At 40.1% G+C, this 19,568-nt stretch overlaps 1 protein-coding gene across 4 annotated transcripts in view; it reads left to right on the top strand.

Moving 5' to 3' along the window:
- The first annotated feature begins 1,948 nt into the window (after positions 1 to 1,948).
- Positions 1,949 to 19,568, top strand: part of ANKRD10 (ankyrin repeat domain 10) — a 42,726-nt gene continuing 25,106 nt past the window's right edge. For 3 of the 4 annotated variants that reach the window (XM_024206207.3, XM_024206222.2, XM_024206230.3), the window contains exons 1-3: positions 1,949 to 2,212; positions 8,368 to 8,520; positions 12,687 to 12,778. In XM_024206207.3, the coding sequence (XP_024061975.1) occupies positions 2,012 to 2,212; positions 8,368 to 8,520; positions 12,687 to 12,778 (446 nt within the window). In that variant the 5' untranslated portion in view covers positions 1,949 to 2,011. Of the gene's footprint in view, positions 2,213 to 2,931; positions 2,954 to 8,367; positions 8,521 to 12,686; positions 12,779 to 19,568 lie in introns of those variants that run through there. The other variant, XM_024206214.3, reaches the window with a different exon arrangement.

The raw sequence follows: 19,568 nt of genomic DNA, 5'->3' as shown, positions 1-19,568 counted from the left end.
GAGTCGACGGTGAGCGCGTTCGGGGATCGATATATCGCATCTTAACGAGACGCGATATATCGATCCCGGATAAATTGATTGCTACCCACCGATACGGCGGGTAGTGAAGACGTACCCTTAGAGACGTTAGTAGCTACACAAGACCACACACAGTGGTTTATACTAAGTATACTAAGTTTATACCAAGGTCATTTTCTTCTATGTTTGAAATACCTACAACAATAGCATTACTTGCCTCATCGTTATCGTGGTAAAAATCGAGTAAGCCATTTTTAATCCCTTCCATCTTTGAAAAATAACAAACAGTCATCGGGAAACATTTATTTCCCCTATTTGAGGCATCTGTTCTGATTGAGAAAAAAAATGCTAATTTGAGATCGTTAACTAAAAGTTGCTGCAATTTCAGTGTCAGTCTCAGTAATTCTAGGTGCTTTTGTAGGTCCACAAGACTTGGGTTGGTGGGTTTTGTTTTGTTGGGGGTTTTTTGCACAATATCTGAATCTGATAGACGTTTTGGAAGCCATTTGTTGCCCCAATCTTGTTTAAAGTAACGTAAATGATTAATCACGCCATGGTAAACTTCTTGTATTTCTGCTGCTGTAACTAGACTTTCCTGAAGTGTGTCCTCTGATTTAAAAAAAAAAAAACAAAAAAACAAAAACACTGATTTTTTCTGTTTTGTACATTCCACATGAATAGCAACAGCTCTTCTCCTTTCATATTTAATTGAAAATGCTTGATGAGACAAAATACATTAAGCCATAAATTCATCAATTTCGCAAAGCCAGTTTTTATACCCAGGGACCTTACACCACTCATCATTTTAAGTACAATAGTCCTTTTTCCTTTTCACAATATCTTGGAACCGCCACCACCATATCCTTTTGAAAGTGCAAAATTCTGTTCTTGCTCAGAATCCAGAATTCTGTTTGGTTGCTGTGAGAGAGCATTGATTTTATGATAACTACATAATATAAGTTGCAGCAGCAGTACAACAATTGGATGGAGGAGAGATGGCAAGTGTGCATTTTCTCACCACTTCAAACACCAGCTGGACTATAAATAGCCTTGGCAGAATTCATTTTTTTCTTTATAATTTCAACCATTTATTTTTAAGCTTTTTTCTATTTAAAAATGTAACTGTTCAGAGCTGTGGGAAATGGGAAGATCCGACAACGAAACTGATGGCAGTGGATACTGAAAGTCAAAAAGTTAGAACTTTATGACAAACACAAATTCTCAACATCACGTCAATGGATACAAATTAAACAGCCTTAAAGCCAATTGTGATAAGGTCTCAAGCAGCATTTTTCTAACTGTGCCTAGCACAGGTGCTGGAACTAGGGGTGCTCCCGCATCCCAGGGCTTGAATTGGTTTCCATTATATACATGATTTACAGTTTGCTTCAATGGCTCTCAGCGCCCTCACTGTACAAACGGTTCCAGCCCCCCCTTGCCTAGCTGTGAATTTCCATTAGCGATGGGTAGATTTGGTTCGATTCGGACTCCCCAGGAATGCCTGAAACTAATGCGAGGCTGCCCACGATCAGCCTGAGGCACCGTTCCACACCCGCCCTGGAGCGGCGCCTGTGACGCTTCTCTGGGCTGCTCGTTGCAGCCCCCGGAGACACATCGTAGTGCCCGCGACTCCCTGATCTGCGAGGCCCTGCGCGGCGCCGGGCGAGGTGGCCGGAGCGCGGCATCGGCCTTGCGTCATCCCAGGGGCAACGCTCCGATGCTGCGCGCGCTCCCTCCAGTTCCCGGTCAAGCTCGCGGCCCGGGGCCAAAGCGGCACCAACGGCTGGCGGCCTGCAGGCGGTGACAGGGGGAGGAGCCGCAGGAACACCCAGCGCTCGCGCGGCTCCCGGCCAACCGCTCCCCTCCCCGCCGCCCCGCGCGCTCCGCCCACGCCGCTCGGGGAGGAGCCACGCGCCCGCCCCACCTGGTTCTTTGTGCTCGGAGTCGGTCGGGACTCAGCAGCAGCCTCGAGCCTCCGTCGCCCCCGATCACCATGTCGTTGGGAGTCGGCCCAGAGGCGGGATTCTCCAGCGAGGAGCTGCTGACCCTGCGCTTCCCCCTGCACCGCGCCTGCCGCGACGGGGACCTGCCCACCCTGTGCGCGCTGCTGCAGGGCTCGCCCCGCTCCGACCTGGCCGTCGAGGACTCCTTCTACGGCTGGACACCCATCCACTGGGCCGCGCACTTCGGCAAGGTGCGGCCCGGCCCGGCGAGGGGGCGCTGCCCCGCGGGACCCCCAGGCTCACACGGCGCCATCTTGCTGTGCTCGCTGCCGCGGGAGGGGCGGCCCGGGAACCGCCGCCCGGCTCGGCGGAGGTCTCGGTACCGTCCGCGCCCCCCGGGGAGCGCAAGGGGCCGGGCTGTGGGGGCGCTCCCACCGGCCCCGGGGGGCAACGTGGGACGCGTCGGGCTCTCGTGGGGGCCTGTCCACGTCCCGGGGGAGAGCCAGCGGCTGCCGCGGCATCCTGCCTTGGCGCGGGCCCGGGGGAGGGACGACGGCGGCTCGGGCCCCGGCATCCCGCTCTTGCTAGTGGGGCGAGGAAGCGCCGTAGCTCATAGGGCCCGGTGCCGCGACTGGTCCCGGCCGGCCCCTCCCGGGAGCTTTATTGACAGGGACAGATCCGTGGCCCTCGGCCAAGCTTTCGAAAGGTGCCGGGGTCACCGGCAGCTGCTGCGGGAGCCAATGGGGAGGAGGAGGGGGCAGGTGCTCCTCCCCCAGCGCGCGGGGGCGGGGTGGGGTGTTGAGTTACCGCGGGCCCAGGAGGACCCACGTTCCCCACCCCCACCCCCACCCCCCGGTCCAGTAACGGTCCTTCTTGCGCGCGCAGGCTCCACCTGGAGACTTTGCTCTGTTTTGGTGCCCGTGTTATGACGACCGCGTGTGCGTTGGGACAGAGGCGATCGCTGGCCGGAGCGCGGCCCAGGGGCCCTGAGTGTGAGCGGCGCCGGGGGGATCTGCCCTGACGGCTCCCTCACTGCAGTGCCGGGGAGGTGACAGGACGCGACGCGTCGCGCCACAGCCGTTGTGTCGTGTCTGGGTCCCCTGAGCCAGTTTTGTGTTATAATTGCGGGCAGGACGTGGCCCCGTGTGAGGGAGTGCGGTGGCCCCAAAACATCTGAACATTAACTCCCTTATTTTCCCCAGTCCCTGTTATGGTTCCCTCCCCCTGCCCCCCATCTTTTGTGACTTTTCTGTCTGCAAGCCTCATTCTAGCTCTCTTCTTTCTGGTATTATGGGGAGAGAGCAGCCGCTTGTGCCTCCAAACCATTGCTTTTTATGTCAGGCTATATAAGGTTCTTAAAGGAACTTGTAGAGGGAACAATCAGGCCTGCAAGCTAATGCTAGATATCGTAAGCAAAATGCCCTGTGGCCAGATGTCTTTAATGAAAATACTAAAGGGAATGCAGAAGATTTGTTTGTATACAGTTTTGCATACAGATAGATATGTTTTCATGTATCCTAACATTTTAGTGCTCTTAGTTTGCTGCACTTTTGGCAGCAACACAAATCAGAGCAATTAGTTCAATTAAAGGAGGCTAAGCCTTTGAGGAGAGAGGCAGGAGGGCAAGCCAACAAAGAGGATAAGCAGGATACCAGTAAATTAAGGAGCCTCAATTCAATTTTTCAAGGGTAGGGGCAGAGCTGGGTCATTAAACCTCAGTGAATTCCTTTGCCGTAGCAGAGCCTTGCTGTATCTGGATTTATGAAGAGCTTCTGCACACATTGATGTAGTATATTTCAATTACAAACCTTTTCTTATATTTGTGCTAAGGGAAAATAAAACATTTTAAATAGACATTATCAGATAATTAGTTCCCGAATTTGTCATCTAGTACAAAAGTACCTGGATCTAAAAGTTTATCTATTTCATTAGATAAACATAAATACAACATGTTGCTGAGAAATGAAAATAGCTACTTCCATTGAACTTGTACACATACTTTTTTGTCCTGCTCTTGTGTTTTCTTTAGTGGAGCTTATCCTAGTTCAAAATTATTATAACTGGAGGTTGAATTAATTGCATTTCTTAACATATTGTGGATTTTAAAAATATTAGTTTCTGAAAAAATTAAATTACTGGACCTGACTCTGTTCCCTATTCTAGCCCCTTTCTGCTGCTCCAGTAGAGCAAAGAGGCCATAAATGTGACAGATCTTCCCATCCTAGCTACTGAGTCTCTTGGCATGGGGCAGTCACCCAGTGGTGTGAATCCAGCTCCTAGGCTACCCTCATCCCTGTGTAGGGGATGTAGCTGAAACATTATCATGCTCTGGTCATCCCTGACTGGTGGAATACCCCTTATGGGTGCCAAAGCCATCAGGCGAACCTTAGAACAGTTTTCTTATGTATGTTGGGACTTGTGTAGAATAATTCCCAAGATTGCAGAGCCCCAGTTTGCGCCTTTGTAGACACCCACTCCCTCCTGCTGCACCAAGCAGGTACTGGGCACAGAAGAGACTCTGCCCCACTATCTTCACAGATCATTTAAAAAAAAAATCAGGTGTTTTGACTAATATCAGTAAACAAGAACTGTCTTGTTGGTGACTGCCCCCACAAGGAAGCAAACTGAAAAGTTTAATTTTATTAGAAAGAGACTACATTTTTTTGGAGGGTTAGGGAGGTAAGGAAGGGATGACAAGGATCAAGATTTGTAAATGGAAAAGGATAAAGGTAGTAGGAAGAGAAATGCAGTGTTCTAGTTTCTAAGAAAGTATTACAAATAGAGCACAGTTCCAAAACAAAAAACAGTAAGAAAATGTATGATTAATTGTAGTAGCAGGTAACTATGCCCTGTCATTCATAAGATCTGAGGGCTCATTTGCCAGTACGGACTTCCACTGGTAGGATTTGGTGTTGAAGTATGTTAATGAACATAAACCACAGTCAATCCCAAGCTGCTCCTTATTACCTTAGATACCTCAGGAGCAGTCACTGTTTTCTGTATATTCCCTGAAAACTGAGATATGCGTGTCTCCTGGGACACTAATGGATTCCTACAAAATCAGCTACATCCAAATTAGTTAGTATTCAAGAAAATATTGTCTAGTTCGTTTATATAGTGCCTTGAATTACGCTGGGTGTTGTACAGAGCTATAAGATAGGTCAGTGTATAAAAGAATATATGCTCTAAATAGCCAACATCCAGACAAAGGAATTGAGGGCAGGGATACAGCACCAAGATAGTGGATTTTTTGAATGCTTTCCTTCTATATTTGTGGGGGGGTTTTTTGTTTTTTTAAATCCTTGACTAATTGGCCATATTTTTTCTATGACCATATCAGCTTGCCTCTTGCTTTTGTAATCCTTGACTGTTTAGTGATCCTTGACTGTTGTTGTTGGACTATTTTACTTTACTTGTATATAATGTAAGGTAAGTAAATTCTATTCCTCTTTGGGCTGTTGAACAAAAATACATAATCCAGTGTCCCCCCTTCCCTGTCATGTAAATCCCTGGAACCCTCCCCATCTTCCTTGATTAACCCTGATTCTCAATCCCCACTGTAGCTATATCATGAACTTGAAAAATATTCTTTTTTTTTTTTTTTTTTTTTTTTTTTTATTAAAGAAACCAAAAAGATGATCACCAAAACCAGTGCTCAGTGTTCGAGTCCATGGGACAAGAATAAGGGAACCTGGTGTTCTGGCCTCTTCCTGACTAGCAGCTACTTCCATTTTCTGATGGAGTTGGGACTCGGAGAAGCAGGTCTCTCAGTCCATGAGGCAGAAGGCCTCGTGTTCTGACTTTTAATGAAGTGCAGCAACTCATCCTCTCTATTATTAGACTTCTTAAAATTAGAGAAGAAGAAGTAAAAAAAAAGAACCATTTTAAAAATCACCTTGTTAAGTTACAGGCTTTGAAACCATGCTAGTGTGGGTGACAAATCAACCTTAAATGCTAGAAGAAGGGCACTGGTTCTCCAATTCCATTGCTTTTTCTCTGGAATTGACAGACTGCGACCTACGTGTAACTCACAATAAGTGGTCATTGAGGTTTCCCTGCCTCTCTTCAGGCCAGTAATCTGGATTTAAATGACAAAAAAAGAAAAATCCTTTACTTTTGGCAGAGTGAAAGATTAACACTTTCACTAGAACCTTTAGACATCTTAGTCTTTATGTTGCAAAATCTCTTACGGTTGCTAATGCTGGCTCAACTTCACCTTTGTTTGTAACTTTGGTAGGTGGGCCGCTGGCTGTCACTGGTGTCTTAAGCAAATTATTTACCCCTGCTTGATTATGGTAACCAGTCAACGACATTGGGGACCTTGGTGTGTAAACACCAGTGGAGGCAAACCAGTGTTGGTAATGGTGGGCAAATTTTGCAGAGTTCACACCACCACTACAACTGTATCTCTATTACAGCCTCTTTAAGTTCGTTATCTCTCGATATAGCTCTTAATTATTACTGCAGTTTTTTTAGCATCTATTTATTTATTTATCTTTTCAAAGAATACCTTCTCCCGTGTTGAATGTTAGGGTTTGTGGGAGCTAGGTTCATTACCACTATACTTCTTTGCTCACCCCAAGATATTTTTATTCACCGATTCCAAGGCCAGAAAGGACCATTGTGATCTTCTAGCCTGACCTCCCATAAAACACAGGTCATAGAACTTCCCCAAAATAATTCCTAGAGCATATGTTTTAGAAAAACATCCATTCTTGATTTAAAAATTTGTCAGTGATGGAGAATCCACCACAACCCTTGGTAAATTGTTCCAATGATTAATTACCATCACTTAAAAATGTATACCTTATTTCCACTATGAATTTGTTTAGCTTCAGCTTCCAGGATTGGATCGTCTTATACCTTTCTTTGCTAGATTGAGAGCCCATTATTAAATATTTGCTACTCATGTAGATACTTATAGACTATAGTCAATTCTCCCCTAAACCTTCTCCTTGTTAAGCTAAATAGATTGAGCTGTTTGAGTCTGTCATTATAAGGCATGTTTTCTAATCCTTTAATCATTCTCATGGCACTTCTCTGAACCCTCTCTGTTGCATGGTGAGTTACCATATTTCCTTTATACCCAATCTTAAATCCACTGAGAGTTTTTAATGCGTTTTATTTTCTGTATGCTGTTCATACGTCCTGTTTTCTCAGCAGAGAAGTACAGTTAGTAATCAAAGTTCTCTTAAACCTAAACCTATAAATTCATAAGTTACAGATTTAATTTTAACTTTTTTATTAAACTGGTAGGGACAGTCGCTAATGCCACAACACATTTGCCCAATTACAGTTGAAGTTTAGAAAATATATGTAGTGATCATGTATTTGTTAAAATTTTCAAACCAAGATGCCTGATTTTAGTCATTTTTCTTGAAAACTTTGATCTACATGCTCTTAATCTTCAGAATAAAATTAATCATAATACAGTGACACCTAGTATAAAACAAATGTGTGTTTGTACATAAGCTAATTTCCTAGTGATTCCTGTTCCTGAATGCCATAAGTTGGTGCCATTGCGTGACACAATTTTCCGACCACTTTTCTCTAAACCATTACCTTTGCAATTCTGCTGCCAGCCCCCCCCCCCCCCCCCCCGCCACACGCTAATCTGACATCTTTTCAAAGCATTCTCAGGATTATTTTAAGGTCGAAATATTAAAAATTTCAGCATAGTATGATATGAGATTGATTGTCAGAATAAAGAGACACCGCCAAAGTGATCATATTTGAAAAGGCAACCAAAAAACCCAAACAGATCCTTTTGCTATGTTACCAGTGACTGCACTACAGACATTTTAAATGGAAAGAATTGTAATACACATACTCGTCAGCATTTTTGGAGTATGGGTTTCCAAAACTGCAGGGAAATATTAAAGTAGAATTTTTAGTTATCATTCTTTATTGCATACTCTTCATGCGCCTTTCCTTTTAAACTTTCCTAAAAACATTTAAGTTCACAGTAGGTTTTTTTAATTCAAAAAACTAAAGTTCTAGCAAATGCTACTTGACAGTGTCTATTTAAAGTTGCATTCACAACTTTCCAGATCAGAAACTTAGCACCTTTTCTGACAGAAGCAAACAGAATACAAATCCCTACTATAATCATCTCTAAAGTATCAGTTTTTTCCCTATCAAATTAATGGTGTTGGGTTTGTTTAAAACTTTTTTTTTTGGCAAGAATTACATTTCTCTTGGCTATTTCTTTAGTGACTAAGAAACCTGGAAGAGTTGGTGAAGGCCCAGTTTATTATTTTGTTAGTCATGTTCAGCCTGCTTCCACTAATGGTCAGTTTAAACTGATATTGTTCCACTTTCTCCTTTAATTTAATCAATGATGTATATAGTATCAGGGTATATTTGATGTGTAATTTCTAAATTATTTTCCCCTTGTCTATTTAAGCTGGAGTGTCTAATGCAGTTAGTGAGAGTTGGCGCTACTGTAAATACCTGTACTACACGTTTTGCCCAAACACCAGCCCATATTGCTGCTTTTGGAGGACATCCTCAGTGCCTGATCTGGTTGGTTCAAGCAGGGGCCAACATAAACAAGCAGGTATGGATTAATGTTGGATTTGATATTGGTTTAGTTTTTAAAAATACTTACATAGCTCTGGATCCACAAAGGGACTTGTGCTGTGATGCTGAGCGTTGCAGTGCGTAACTTCTAGGCACCTAAAATGTCACAGGAACAGTGGTGCAATCCACAAAGCCTGAGTTAGGTGCCTGAACCTGGTACACAACGAATGGGGAGAGATAGGCATCTTAGAATGTGATTCCCAAAAGCTAGCTGACTAGGCAAGGAGCAACCTAAACAAGCCGATGGGAGAGGTTTCTTAAGCTCCACCCTTTTCATGGAGATAGGCACCTCTCTGCAGCCTGGATGTAGGTGACTATCTCTGCTAGCGACCCACCATGGGAGGATGGAGAGAGAGACTCTAAAGCCTTGTGCTTAGTGCATCACTTAGAAGGTGGGAGATCCAGGTTCCAGCCCCACTGCTCTAGTGACTCTGCCAAAGCTTCAACAGCAGAGATTGAGGTAGTCTCACATTGGAATATCCCATAGCTCTGGAGTTAGAGCACACTGCTTAGAGGTAGGATTTGAATAGGTGTCTCCTTTTAGAGTGGGGAATTGAACTCGGTTCTCCCACTTTCCATGTTGAGTACTCCAGTCATTGCACTGAATGTTATAACGTGTGTGGATTTTGAATGGTACCACACACCTGGATCGGGCCCCGAAAACAAAATAGGCATTCACTTGTCTTTCCCCTTGCCAGTTTGTGGATTGCTCTTGGGCTTAGGTGGGAGTGAGGAAGCAGCGCACCTGCCCATGGGCAGAAACATAGGCACCTAGGAAATATTTATGCTGAAAACTTAGGCACCGAGTGAGTTCAGATACCTACAAGGTTAGGCAGCAGCTGAGCAGGAGTTTTATGGGTTACAGTGAGGCCTAAAAACGGGAACTTAAGGACCTAAGTACCTTTGTGGCTCTGGGCCATAGTCCTTAATGAAGGGTAGTTTGGAAAAGTTTTAATTATTTGTATCTCATGCTTTCTACAGTTAATGCTTAAGTGTCTTATAAAATGAGATTTATAAAGAAATTATAATGCCCGTTAGAGTAAATGTGTTTTAACTCAACTGAAGATTTGAATAACCCATTTTATTGCTCCAAGATTTGAGGTGTGGCTGCTGTTTTCAGTAAAACTGTCTTTATCAAGTTGCTGTGTTATTAGCAGCATGACCACAATTCTGTTGTTACAATGCATCTCTTAAACCGATAAGAATGTATAAAATACAACTGTAAGTCAAGCCACCATATCTAATTAAATCATGGAAACCACCAGTTAATGCAACATGATTCAATCAAAATTCTAACTGGTATTAATAGGAGTTGACTGGGATTATTTTAGGATGTACTTGTTTTCATAATATTTCTCTTCCAAGGCTAAAGGTCTTATAAAATTCAACAAGTGACTTCTTTAAACTGTTTTTTAAAAACATACATTTTTCATCATCATAATATGGGTGGATGAATAGATTTTTATCTGAGCTAGTTAATCTTCATTACTATATTGTGAGGCTGGACTAAGATTTATTTGTGGGTAGAGGATGTATTAGTATAATAGGCAATGAAATTGTGTGGGTAACTTTTTGTACTCTGGAACTTTCTTAACAGTAATAGAGACAAACAGTAATAATTACAGATTTGTACTGTTGTGCCTTTGCAAAAAATGTGATTATTAATGCACAGCAAGCATGATCATAAATTCCTTCAGTGCTGAACAATTTGCCATGTATATTCTAGCACAGTGGTTCTCAAATTGTGGGTTGGGACCCCAAAGTGGATCACAACCCCATTTTAATGGGGTCGCCAGGGCTGGCTTAGAATTGCTGGGGCCCAAGGCTGAAGCCCAACCCCTACCACCTGAAACTTGAGGGTTTTAGCCCTGCGTGTTGGGACTCAGACTACAGGTCCCATGCCTGGAGCTGAAGCCCTTGTTCAGCTTTGCCACCCCACCTCACCCGGGTCAGTGGAGCTCAGGTGTGCTCAGACTTCAGTCCCCACTCCTGGGGTCGTGTAGTAATTTTTATTGTCAGAAGGGGGTCACGCTGCAATGAAGTTTGAAAACCCCTGTTCTAGCAGCAATGAAAACATTTATTATAATGCTATGGAGTGGCAATTAATATAAACAGATATATAGATTTTTTTTTTTTTTTTTTTAATCTACAGTGGTGGATCAGAAATTTTACAGTTGCATTGTTGTCTAGGTAATACTTCACTTTTAACAACAACAAAAGGGTGACTATCTGTTTATGCTGTAAAATATTTACCATAAAACAAATAGGATGTGCAATATTGTCAAGTTAACTCTGCTGTACGAACTTTAACTTTCATTTTTAAATTTTATTTTAATTGTGCAACTTTAACTTCTAATGTAATTTTTTAAAAGAAAAAGTTGTGTGTGAGCATTTTAATATCCAAATGGTCCCGATTGTTAAGACGAATGGGGTAGTAGAGCATTCACTGAGGTCGCATTTTACTGTGTGTTAATAGAGGCTTGCATGAGGGAAAGAGGTTAGCTTTTACCTTGAGGAAGGACTGTGCTATGATTGTTTCAATGAGACATGAACAATTTCCCACACAAAAGTTACCCCATCATCAACCTCTGGAGCTGTTGTTCAGAAATGTGCATTTTTGTTGTCACAAAAGGGGCTTAATTAGGATCTGCTATAACTGAGCATGCTCAAAGTAAGAACTGAATTTGCAGACTTATAATTTCATTATCCAACTAGCTTCTTTGCTTGTCTCGGTTTAGTGTGATGAGCCTTCCCTTGTAGTAACAACAGACTCATAGAAAGGGTCTGGATGAGAAGTACTTTTTTCTTGCCATTGAACTGTACTCTGTGCAGCCTATTGGCCACTAGAAAAGAGAGGTTGGTTCTTCCTGTTGACCCATTCTATCTGGTAATCTATCCAGAGTATTTTATCGAATAAAAAGAGTGATTTTGGAGGTAGGGAGAATTCATTAGTTTTCCCTTAAATTTGATCTCAGATGTCCTTTCGAAAGAATAAAATTTACTTGCTAGTTTTCAAAATTCAGGGTTTTTTTTAAGTTCAGGGATGGGGAATAACTTTTTTCAATGGCAAGTGGGTTGTGTTTTCCAGTCTGATGTAAATCCCAACATGCTTGAGTTTTTTCCTCATAATCTAACAAAACAAACCAATCATCTTCTAGTTAAATATAATTGTGAATAATTTCATCGTTCCAGAAGAGTGTTTCAAAAGTAGCAAGTGAATAATAGTTATAATTTAAATGTTGTCACCTTAAGTACAGGATTTGCTATTAAACAAATGCTGTAAATAAGCACAATGATCATATTTTCTGTAGTTCCCTTAATCCACTAAATGTCTGTAATTAGAGTGGCATTACCACCCCACTCCATGGTCTCAGGGGTGTTGGAGGGATTTTGTCTGGGACGGCAGGAGGAAAAAAAACTCCTTGACCCATTTAAGGAGCATACCTCTGTCTACTCCTCTTAATAAGACATTCAGCCCTCTCATGGTCTATAAGGGGACTCTGGGTTGAATGGTAGGTCATAAGGCAGTAGCAAAGCCTGTTGGCTCCTGTGAACTTAAGGGTTTTGTACTGGTGACCCCTTTCACACAGCAAGCCTCTGAGTGTGACCCCCTCCCTTACAAATTAAAAACACTTTTTCATATTTAACACTATCATAAATGCTGAAGGCGAAGCAGGATTTGAGGTGGAGGCTGACAGCTCGCGACCCCCCCATGTAATAACCTCACGACCCCCTTAGGGGTCCTGACCCCTGGCTTGAGAACCCCTGGTTTATAAGCTTCTTCCCAGCCCTGGGCACTATTCTGCATTGGAAGAAAAGCTCCCCACCTCCACTTCTTGGGATGAGAACCAGGTCTCTTGGGAGTTGCTGTGGAAATCATGCTAGTTGCGTTTTATGAAAAAAGGAATTTTCTCTTTCTGCCATAATCACGTGGCATTAGTTTCCTTATGAGGCATCCAAAATAGAGAAACCCAGAACAACCTTTACAACACTATTAAAGTAGTGGTCACATTCATAACTGGATACCTTTACTAATCCATTTCTTTAATTCATGTCAGGAAAAAGACACTGAATGTTTAGAAATAATGTAATTTAATTTTTTTGGAGCAGTTATACCTGACAAAATGTGCTCTGTCTTTGCAGGATTATGTTGGTGAAACCCCTATTCATAAAGCAGCACGATCTGGTAGTATGGATTCCATAAGTGCCCTTGTAGCTCATGGAGCTCAAATAGAGTAAGTGGGGTTTTTTGCTTGGTTGTTGTGTGTCTAACTAACTAACATAGGATAGCAAACATAGATACTAATAAAACTGAAAAAAATCAGAACAGCAAACATCTTATTAAGAGAACTTCAGTTAGACATGTTCATTTATTGTAAAACTTAAGATTTTTAACATGTCTAGTAATAAAAAATATTGCACTTGAAGTGATATCAATCAGTGCAATATATGAAACAGAGTGTATATTTAAGTTATTAAAACCATATTTATCACACCTCTGTAAAATGCCCCCAAATTTTACATCTTGTCTGTTATGTAGTTATCTATTACAACACTTTACATCATATTAATGAATAAATTTACAAAAGAGCTAGAGCAGAGTTATTTGCCAAAAAAAGATTCACTCAGCTATTAGTGTAATAACTTTTGTTAGTATATATTGTGTATTTGCACTGTTAACTTTTTTCTTTAAAGGTTTATGTACTGCAAAAACATTCAGAAAATTTCACAAACTTTTGCAACTTACAGCATGGACAAAATGGATGCAGTTTTCACCTAGACATGTTGAGTATAAGCTCTACGGCTTATAATAATGTAAATACTTTAGCACTTTGTTTATAATTAGAACTAGCTTTTATTATTTAAATGATAATTAGTGTGTTTTTGTATTTTAACCTGAAATGTGAATCTCTGAGTTATAAGTGAAGTAAGAATCAGAGTTAATTTCTTGTTTAACCCTTTGGTTTCCATCTTACTGTTTTTTGTAACGCTGCATCAATGAAATCCGCCTTAATTAGTTTTTTGTTACGGTACCATATAATGTCCAGAAAGCATAATTTACAGGTTAATAATATTAAACACAACTGTCTTGCTAGTATAATGGTGTTCAATTAAAAATTGTTATGCAAACTCTGAGTAGAATTTTGACATGTTCCTTGAAATCAAACTTAATTGTATAAATCCCCATTTTGAACTGAACACATCTGAAAGTGAATGCTTGAGGCAAACTTGAATTAAAATTTACTGTGGAATTGAGGAAACCTTAATTATCATCATCAATTAGTAGGTGACCAGTTGATTTTGAAATTGTCAGAAAGGATAATGTTAAGTGGTATAGAACTTTATAATAAAGTACTTGAAATAAATAAGATTATAGAAGTAAAATAAACTAATAGCACTAATAGAGTTTTCCTTATACAAGCAGTACAGTTAAGAAAGACTGCTCTAAATTTAAATCATTGCATTAATCTTTCCTGATATTGACATGTCATTGTGCTGTGTAGGCAAAATATTTCTATAAACTTTTGTAGAGGGTATCTAACTTCAGCCAAAACTATTTTTGGTCTTTCTAATGTAATCTAAAGTGCAAAAGAAATAGTGCAGATTTATGACAATTTGATGTAATAGATTACCAAATAGACAAAATTGGTAATTTCATTATTTGTACAGTGCTTTAGGTGTTTCATGGGGCTTTATAGACCAGTAAAATAATAGGTCCTGCCCTGAGGGGATAATAGTCTAAGGCCTCAGTTTTTCAATCTGATTTGCTTTTGTGGACTGTTAGTCTGCATGGACCCTAACTGAATGCAGTTGGACTCTGTGTAAGCCCACATGTCTGTGTTTGTAGATCAGTTGCCAGGATCAGTGCCTTAATTTGATTAATCAGTTTCATATGGAGTGAAACCCTGGGCCTAGTAAACTCAATGAGAGTTTTGCCATTAACTTCAGTGGGGCCAGGATTTCACTTATAGTTTTTCAAATTTAAATGCCTAAAATTAAGCCATATCCATATTTAAACATTTGAAAAGGGTATTGATTTTTAGGCATCCAGGTTTGAATCTGGACCCACAGTTAATGGTCTCGTTGATTATGTAACCTCTTGAAAATTCAGAGTACTTTTAAGTATTAAATTTTTATTCTTATCTATTCTATGTCTTAAAGAAGAAAAAAATGGACTCTTCCCACTATGCTATACTAATTAACTCAACCATGGATATAGTAAATGAAATGATTGATTATATGGGATCAAAAGAAGTTTTATTTTTAAATACAGAATTAAACACATTGAACCAAATATTGTAAAGCAATTATGTCTCTGATTTTAGTTAACTGTGCCTGTAGGTCCTGGTGGTGAACTTGGCCCTTGGTTCATAGTAATTTGCACTACTTATTCTGTTTTCTATAAATAAATTCTTGTTTATTTCTTTATACAGTGTTTTTGTTACTAAAAACTGTAGTTGCATGAAGATGCAGAGAATACAACTATGACTGCAGATAGGCAAATATAAAGACACCTGATATAAACAGGTATACAATGTATGCTGAATTTCACATCATTTACTTGTGTTGCCTGGGAAGTAACACAAGGATACTAAGACTTCACTGTTTCACTATGGACTTACTACTATTAGTAGTATAATATTTTCATCAGGATCTCTTATTAAAGCCTGATAATTGAAATAATGCTCTTTTAAAATTGAGTACAAAAGCTAATTTGGGCTACCACAATGTTTGATAAGTTTTTACAGTATTCTTATTACTCATTAAGTTAAATTGGAAACTAACTAATGTTGACTGTATTTAATTTTATCCTTGCTGGACAGATAATGATAACTTTAGTTTGAATAAATTTACTTTCTTGAAGTTCTCCAAGTTTACTTTATTTCCAGCATGGTAGTTCACCACTCCTATAAAATAAATACAATATGTTGCAGTCTAAACTGGACTAAGATTTGCATTATTTCCCTAATTGATGAAAGAAAATATGGGTCTCCATTCCTATGTAAATTTTTAATTGTAAAACAATTTTAAATGTACCCCACTGAAAATAGTTTGACTTTTTTGGTGGTATTTTCTTTCTCATATTAGCTGAATCATATTCTGTGCACAGTATGTCCTACATCCATAGAAATGATTGCTTCTAACTATGGAATCTTGAAGAGGGGAAGCAGGTGGTCACAATGTCCTCATATGAGTGAAAAGGTTTGCTGTGTAACTGACTTATTAATGTGGATAATACCTTTTAAAGTAATCAATAATAACTGCTGGATTTTTATTAAAATTGCATAGTAGCACAATTTATATATTTGTCAAAATTGTGCACATTAAAAATAATGATGAAACAAGTGTTCACAAAACTCTACAAAGAAAAGACTTCTTGGTGCCAGGTTTTCTTTTGCCCTGTTAATATATCTTTTCCACACCCAAATTATTCGATAACTTCTAAAAATACACTTTTATAATATTTCATTCATAAAAAAATACCCAAATATAAATGCTGAACACGCAATGTTGGATAAATGGGAAAGAAATACACATCAGTATATCTGCTGTTATTAATGACAGTGATCATTTGAAACAATTTCTGGCACTTTGCATCTGTGCATCATATCAGCACATTTCTGATCACATCATTCTTTTTCCTGTTTGTATGAACAGTTCAGACTTCTGCAACTGCCATTTGAGCAGCCACACTGTACTACTTCAATGACTCAGTCTTGAGTTGGATTGACGAAAGAGACCCTATGCCAATGGCCAATTGTTGCTTCATCTGTATCCTGCTATGGTGGCGAGAGAACTCTTCACTTGAGATCATGGCATGGTTTGATACGTGTTCATTCAGATGAACACACTAAATCTTGCTAAGGGCAGTCGTTTTGCTTAAATTGACAAAAAGGAAGAAATTCCACGTTTTTTCCATACCATGTTTGTTCTTGAAATATTCAGATATATTGTTCAGAGTTCTTGAATACCGAAATACAAGTGAAAGCTTCATTTGTTTGAGGAAGAGTTCTGTAAAATCTTGTAGAAAAATAGTTTATATGTTCTGCTGTCAAGCTGTCAAAGCCTGGTAGTGATGCGCCAGTACCATTGTCTGTGACCATTAAAGAAAAGTTACAGAGAAAAAAGTGTTTTCCTTCCTGGTTTGTGATAACTTAATTTGGTCTCCAAGGGAAGATATTGAAGTGCTGAGATAGACATGTCAATAGCCAAAGTCAAAATGAGACCAGTGGCTTTTGAAACTGTGAAATCAGTAGTACATCTGCTTCTGTTGGGTGAATGACCTACATCATGATGATACTTTATGCATTCAGCTCTAGTTGACACACAGATTTCAGCTACTTTCTCAGCAGAACTGTTGCCTGATCTATTGATTATGTATTAATTCCCAGTTAGCATTCTGTGGTTTGCCAGGGCTCAGCCTCGAGCTCGAAAAGAGTTCTCAATATGACGAGAGCCCTGATGCGCAGAGGAAAAATACTTACACTTAGGAAGGGCCTTTTGACTTTGTAATATTTTTATTAATACGGTTAGCAAGATCTCTACCTACTTTACTGGGTTGGAGTGTTTGTGATAATTCAGAATGGTCAAGACCTCTGGCATCAGACCATTCATATACTCACTCCGTCCTTTGCGGAGAAACCCGAAGTGTCAGTCATTATCTTTCTTATCTTCATTGTTACCATCATCACCAGTGGGTGTCATTCTGCCGTCTCCCAAGGCACACAGGCCAGGATATAGCTTTTATATTGTATTATGCTGATGCCCACTGTGCTTTAGTCCCTTTCCCGTATTTGAACTTCCACACCCTTCTTCTAAGGTGCCCCATTTATCATAGGCTAACTTGTTCATTCCCCCTCATTAAGATTTACATCACTCAGTCACCATAATAACTTGTGGCTAGCATGTTGTTGACACCCTTTTGCCTGCAAAATCCCCAAAATACTCTAACCAGTTTTAACTTGTACATTGCTGATATTTAGGAATTATATATTGCAATGTGATACACATATTCGATGCAGCATTCTATCTTATGACAACTTCTGATCTAGGGTCAGTTACTGGATATGAATGTTACTTGCTTATATCAGGTGTTTCTTCAGGCCTGTGGCCTTGTCTGTCTAAACTAAATATTTTACAGGCCTGTAGGCCCTTTGTTATAACATAATTAATACTTCTATTTCACCTCAATATCTTTTACCCTTGGCTACAGAACAGATTGGGAGTACATTTGAGTGAATGAATTCAGTCCTTTCATTATGTTACTAGCTTAGTGTTTATAGTACTTCCTCAGTTTATCAGAACTTCCTCCCTCACCTTTATACTGTTGACTTAATCTGCTTTTGCATTCCCCCTCCCCCACAGGTTTTAATTATTCTTATTTGGCTGCTTCCTCCTCCTTTTTTTTTTTTTTTTTGAAGTACTGGAACAGGTTTTTTAATGGCAGCTTTTAGATCCTTTGAGAAGCCCTCTGAAGTCTCTGTAGCCACATTTATCATCACATTCTTTTTCAGGTGAATTCTAGTTGGCATTTTAATTATTACCTCTTAGGATTTCCTTAGCCCTCATGCATGCTGGTTGTCTCATTTTACCATCAGAGATTACTTAATTTTTCCAAATTTTGCCTTCCTACAGTGAAACCACAGTAATGCTTAGATTTCATGGTGACAGATACCTTAGATAGTATAAAAGATCAGGTTATAAGATTTCTATCTGTCAGTCAGATCCTCATCAATTTTGAGGAAAAAAATCAAGATTTCTCCATTGGTTGGATTCTCTACTTCAGGATTTAGGAACCTGCTTCACATATAGGTCTGTGCTTGTCACCTAGCAGGTATATGGGGTTTCAAGTATGTGAAGTTGTTTATTCTTGGTCTCTTAGACTCCTGGTGCTCTGTAGCATGTGCCTACAGTTGCATTTTTTTTTAATATTCTTTTTTTCATTACCCAAATAATTTAACTATCATGCCTTCATTGTTGAATGGGAGCTTGCTGTCATTAAGTATTCTTGATGTGAAATGCTTCTCCTACACCACTTCTTCTCCAGGAGTATACATGGCAGTACTGACACTCGGTATAGAAGAATCTACTAGTTTTGTTATGCCCAAATACTTCTAATTCTTAATTGATTATTTTCCATCTTACTTTCATTTAAATACTACTTAGCACAGTGTTTCATATTTATGGTAAACCACTACATAGTCCTTAGTTTGAAAAGGGTCTATCTTGTAGGTACCTCCTTTCCAAACTCAATTCCTTACCTTCCTTGTGGCATCTATACCTCTGAGTTACTTAAAGTAATTTAGGACATTATCAAGAAGATGCAATCGAAATCAAACTCTGTTTTGTTACACGGCTCTTGTTAGGGCCAATTTCAAGGAAGTTTTTGAAAATAAGTAACTTTAAGCCTGACTCTATTCAGTAGAGATAACAGACCACCAGGTTAATGTGCTCTTGGAGGCCTCTTTTGGTAAGTGGGGGCTGTTTCATTTTGGAGTAATGGGTGCTTTAAGGTTGGAAGCTTTCTTACATCACAGTCCATTAAGGCTGGAGAGTCACACTCATGGATAGCTGTAGTCAAGTCAGAAACTGAAGGTGATTGGGCAGTGGGGCTTTGGCTTTGGCCCCACTTCCTGGGATCATGTAGTAATTTTTGTTGTCAGAAGGATGTCGTGGTGCAATGAAGTTTGAGAACCCCTGCCATAGAGGAGAGGAAGTCCTCCATCCAAGCAACAACAGAAACCTTTTTCCCATGCACCTGCCTGGAACTCCACTGGAGAAGATGTAGTATATTGGCATAAGCCTAATTGAATTGTAAACTAGTTTCTCATACATTTCTTGATTCTTTTGCTTAGAAAAGGGAGTTTAGATGCTGCTGTGTGGTAATTTGCTAGATTCCCCCCCCCCCCCGCTCTAGTGATACTAGATTGCTGGATTGATTACTTGAAGGTACAGGTAGTAGGTTTCTGTCTTCAAAGGATGTTGGTGATCATGGCTCTGGCTTCTTGTAGTGTTTTTAGGATT

This window comes from Terrapene carolina, unplaced genomic scaffold (genome assembly GCF_002925995.2).
Source record: "Terrapene carolina triunguis isolate 2854851 unplaced genomic scaffold, T_m_triunguis-2.0 Scaffold21, whole genome shotgun sequence".
NCBI lineage: Eukaryota > Metazoa > Chordata > Testudines > Emydidae > Terrapene > Terrapene triunguis.
This window is presented reverse-complemented; position numbering and strand designations above follow the sequence as displayed.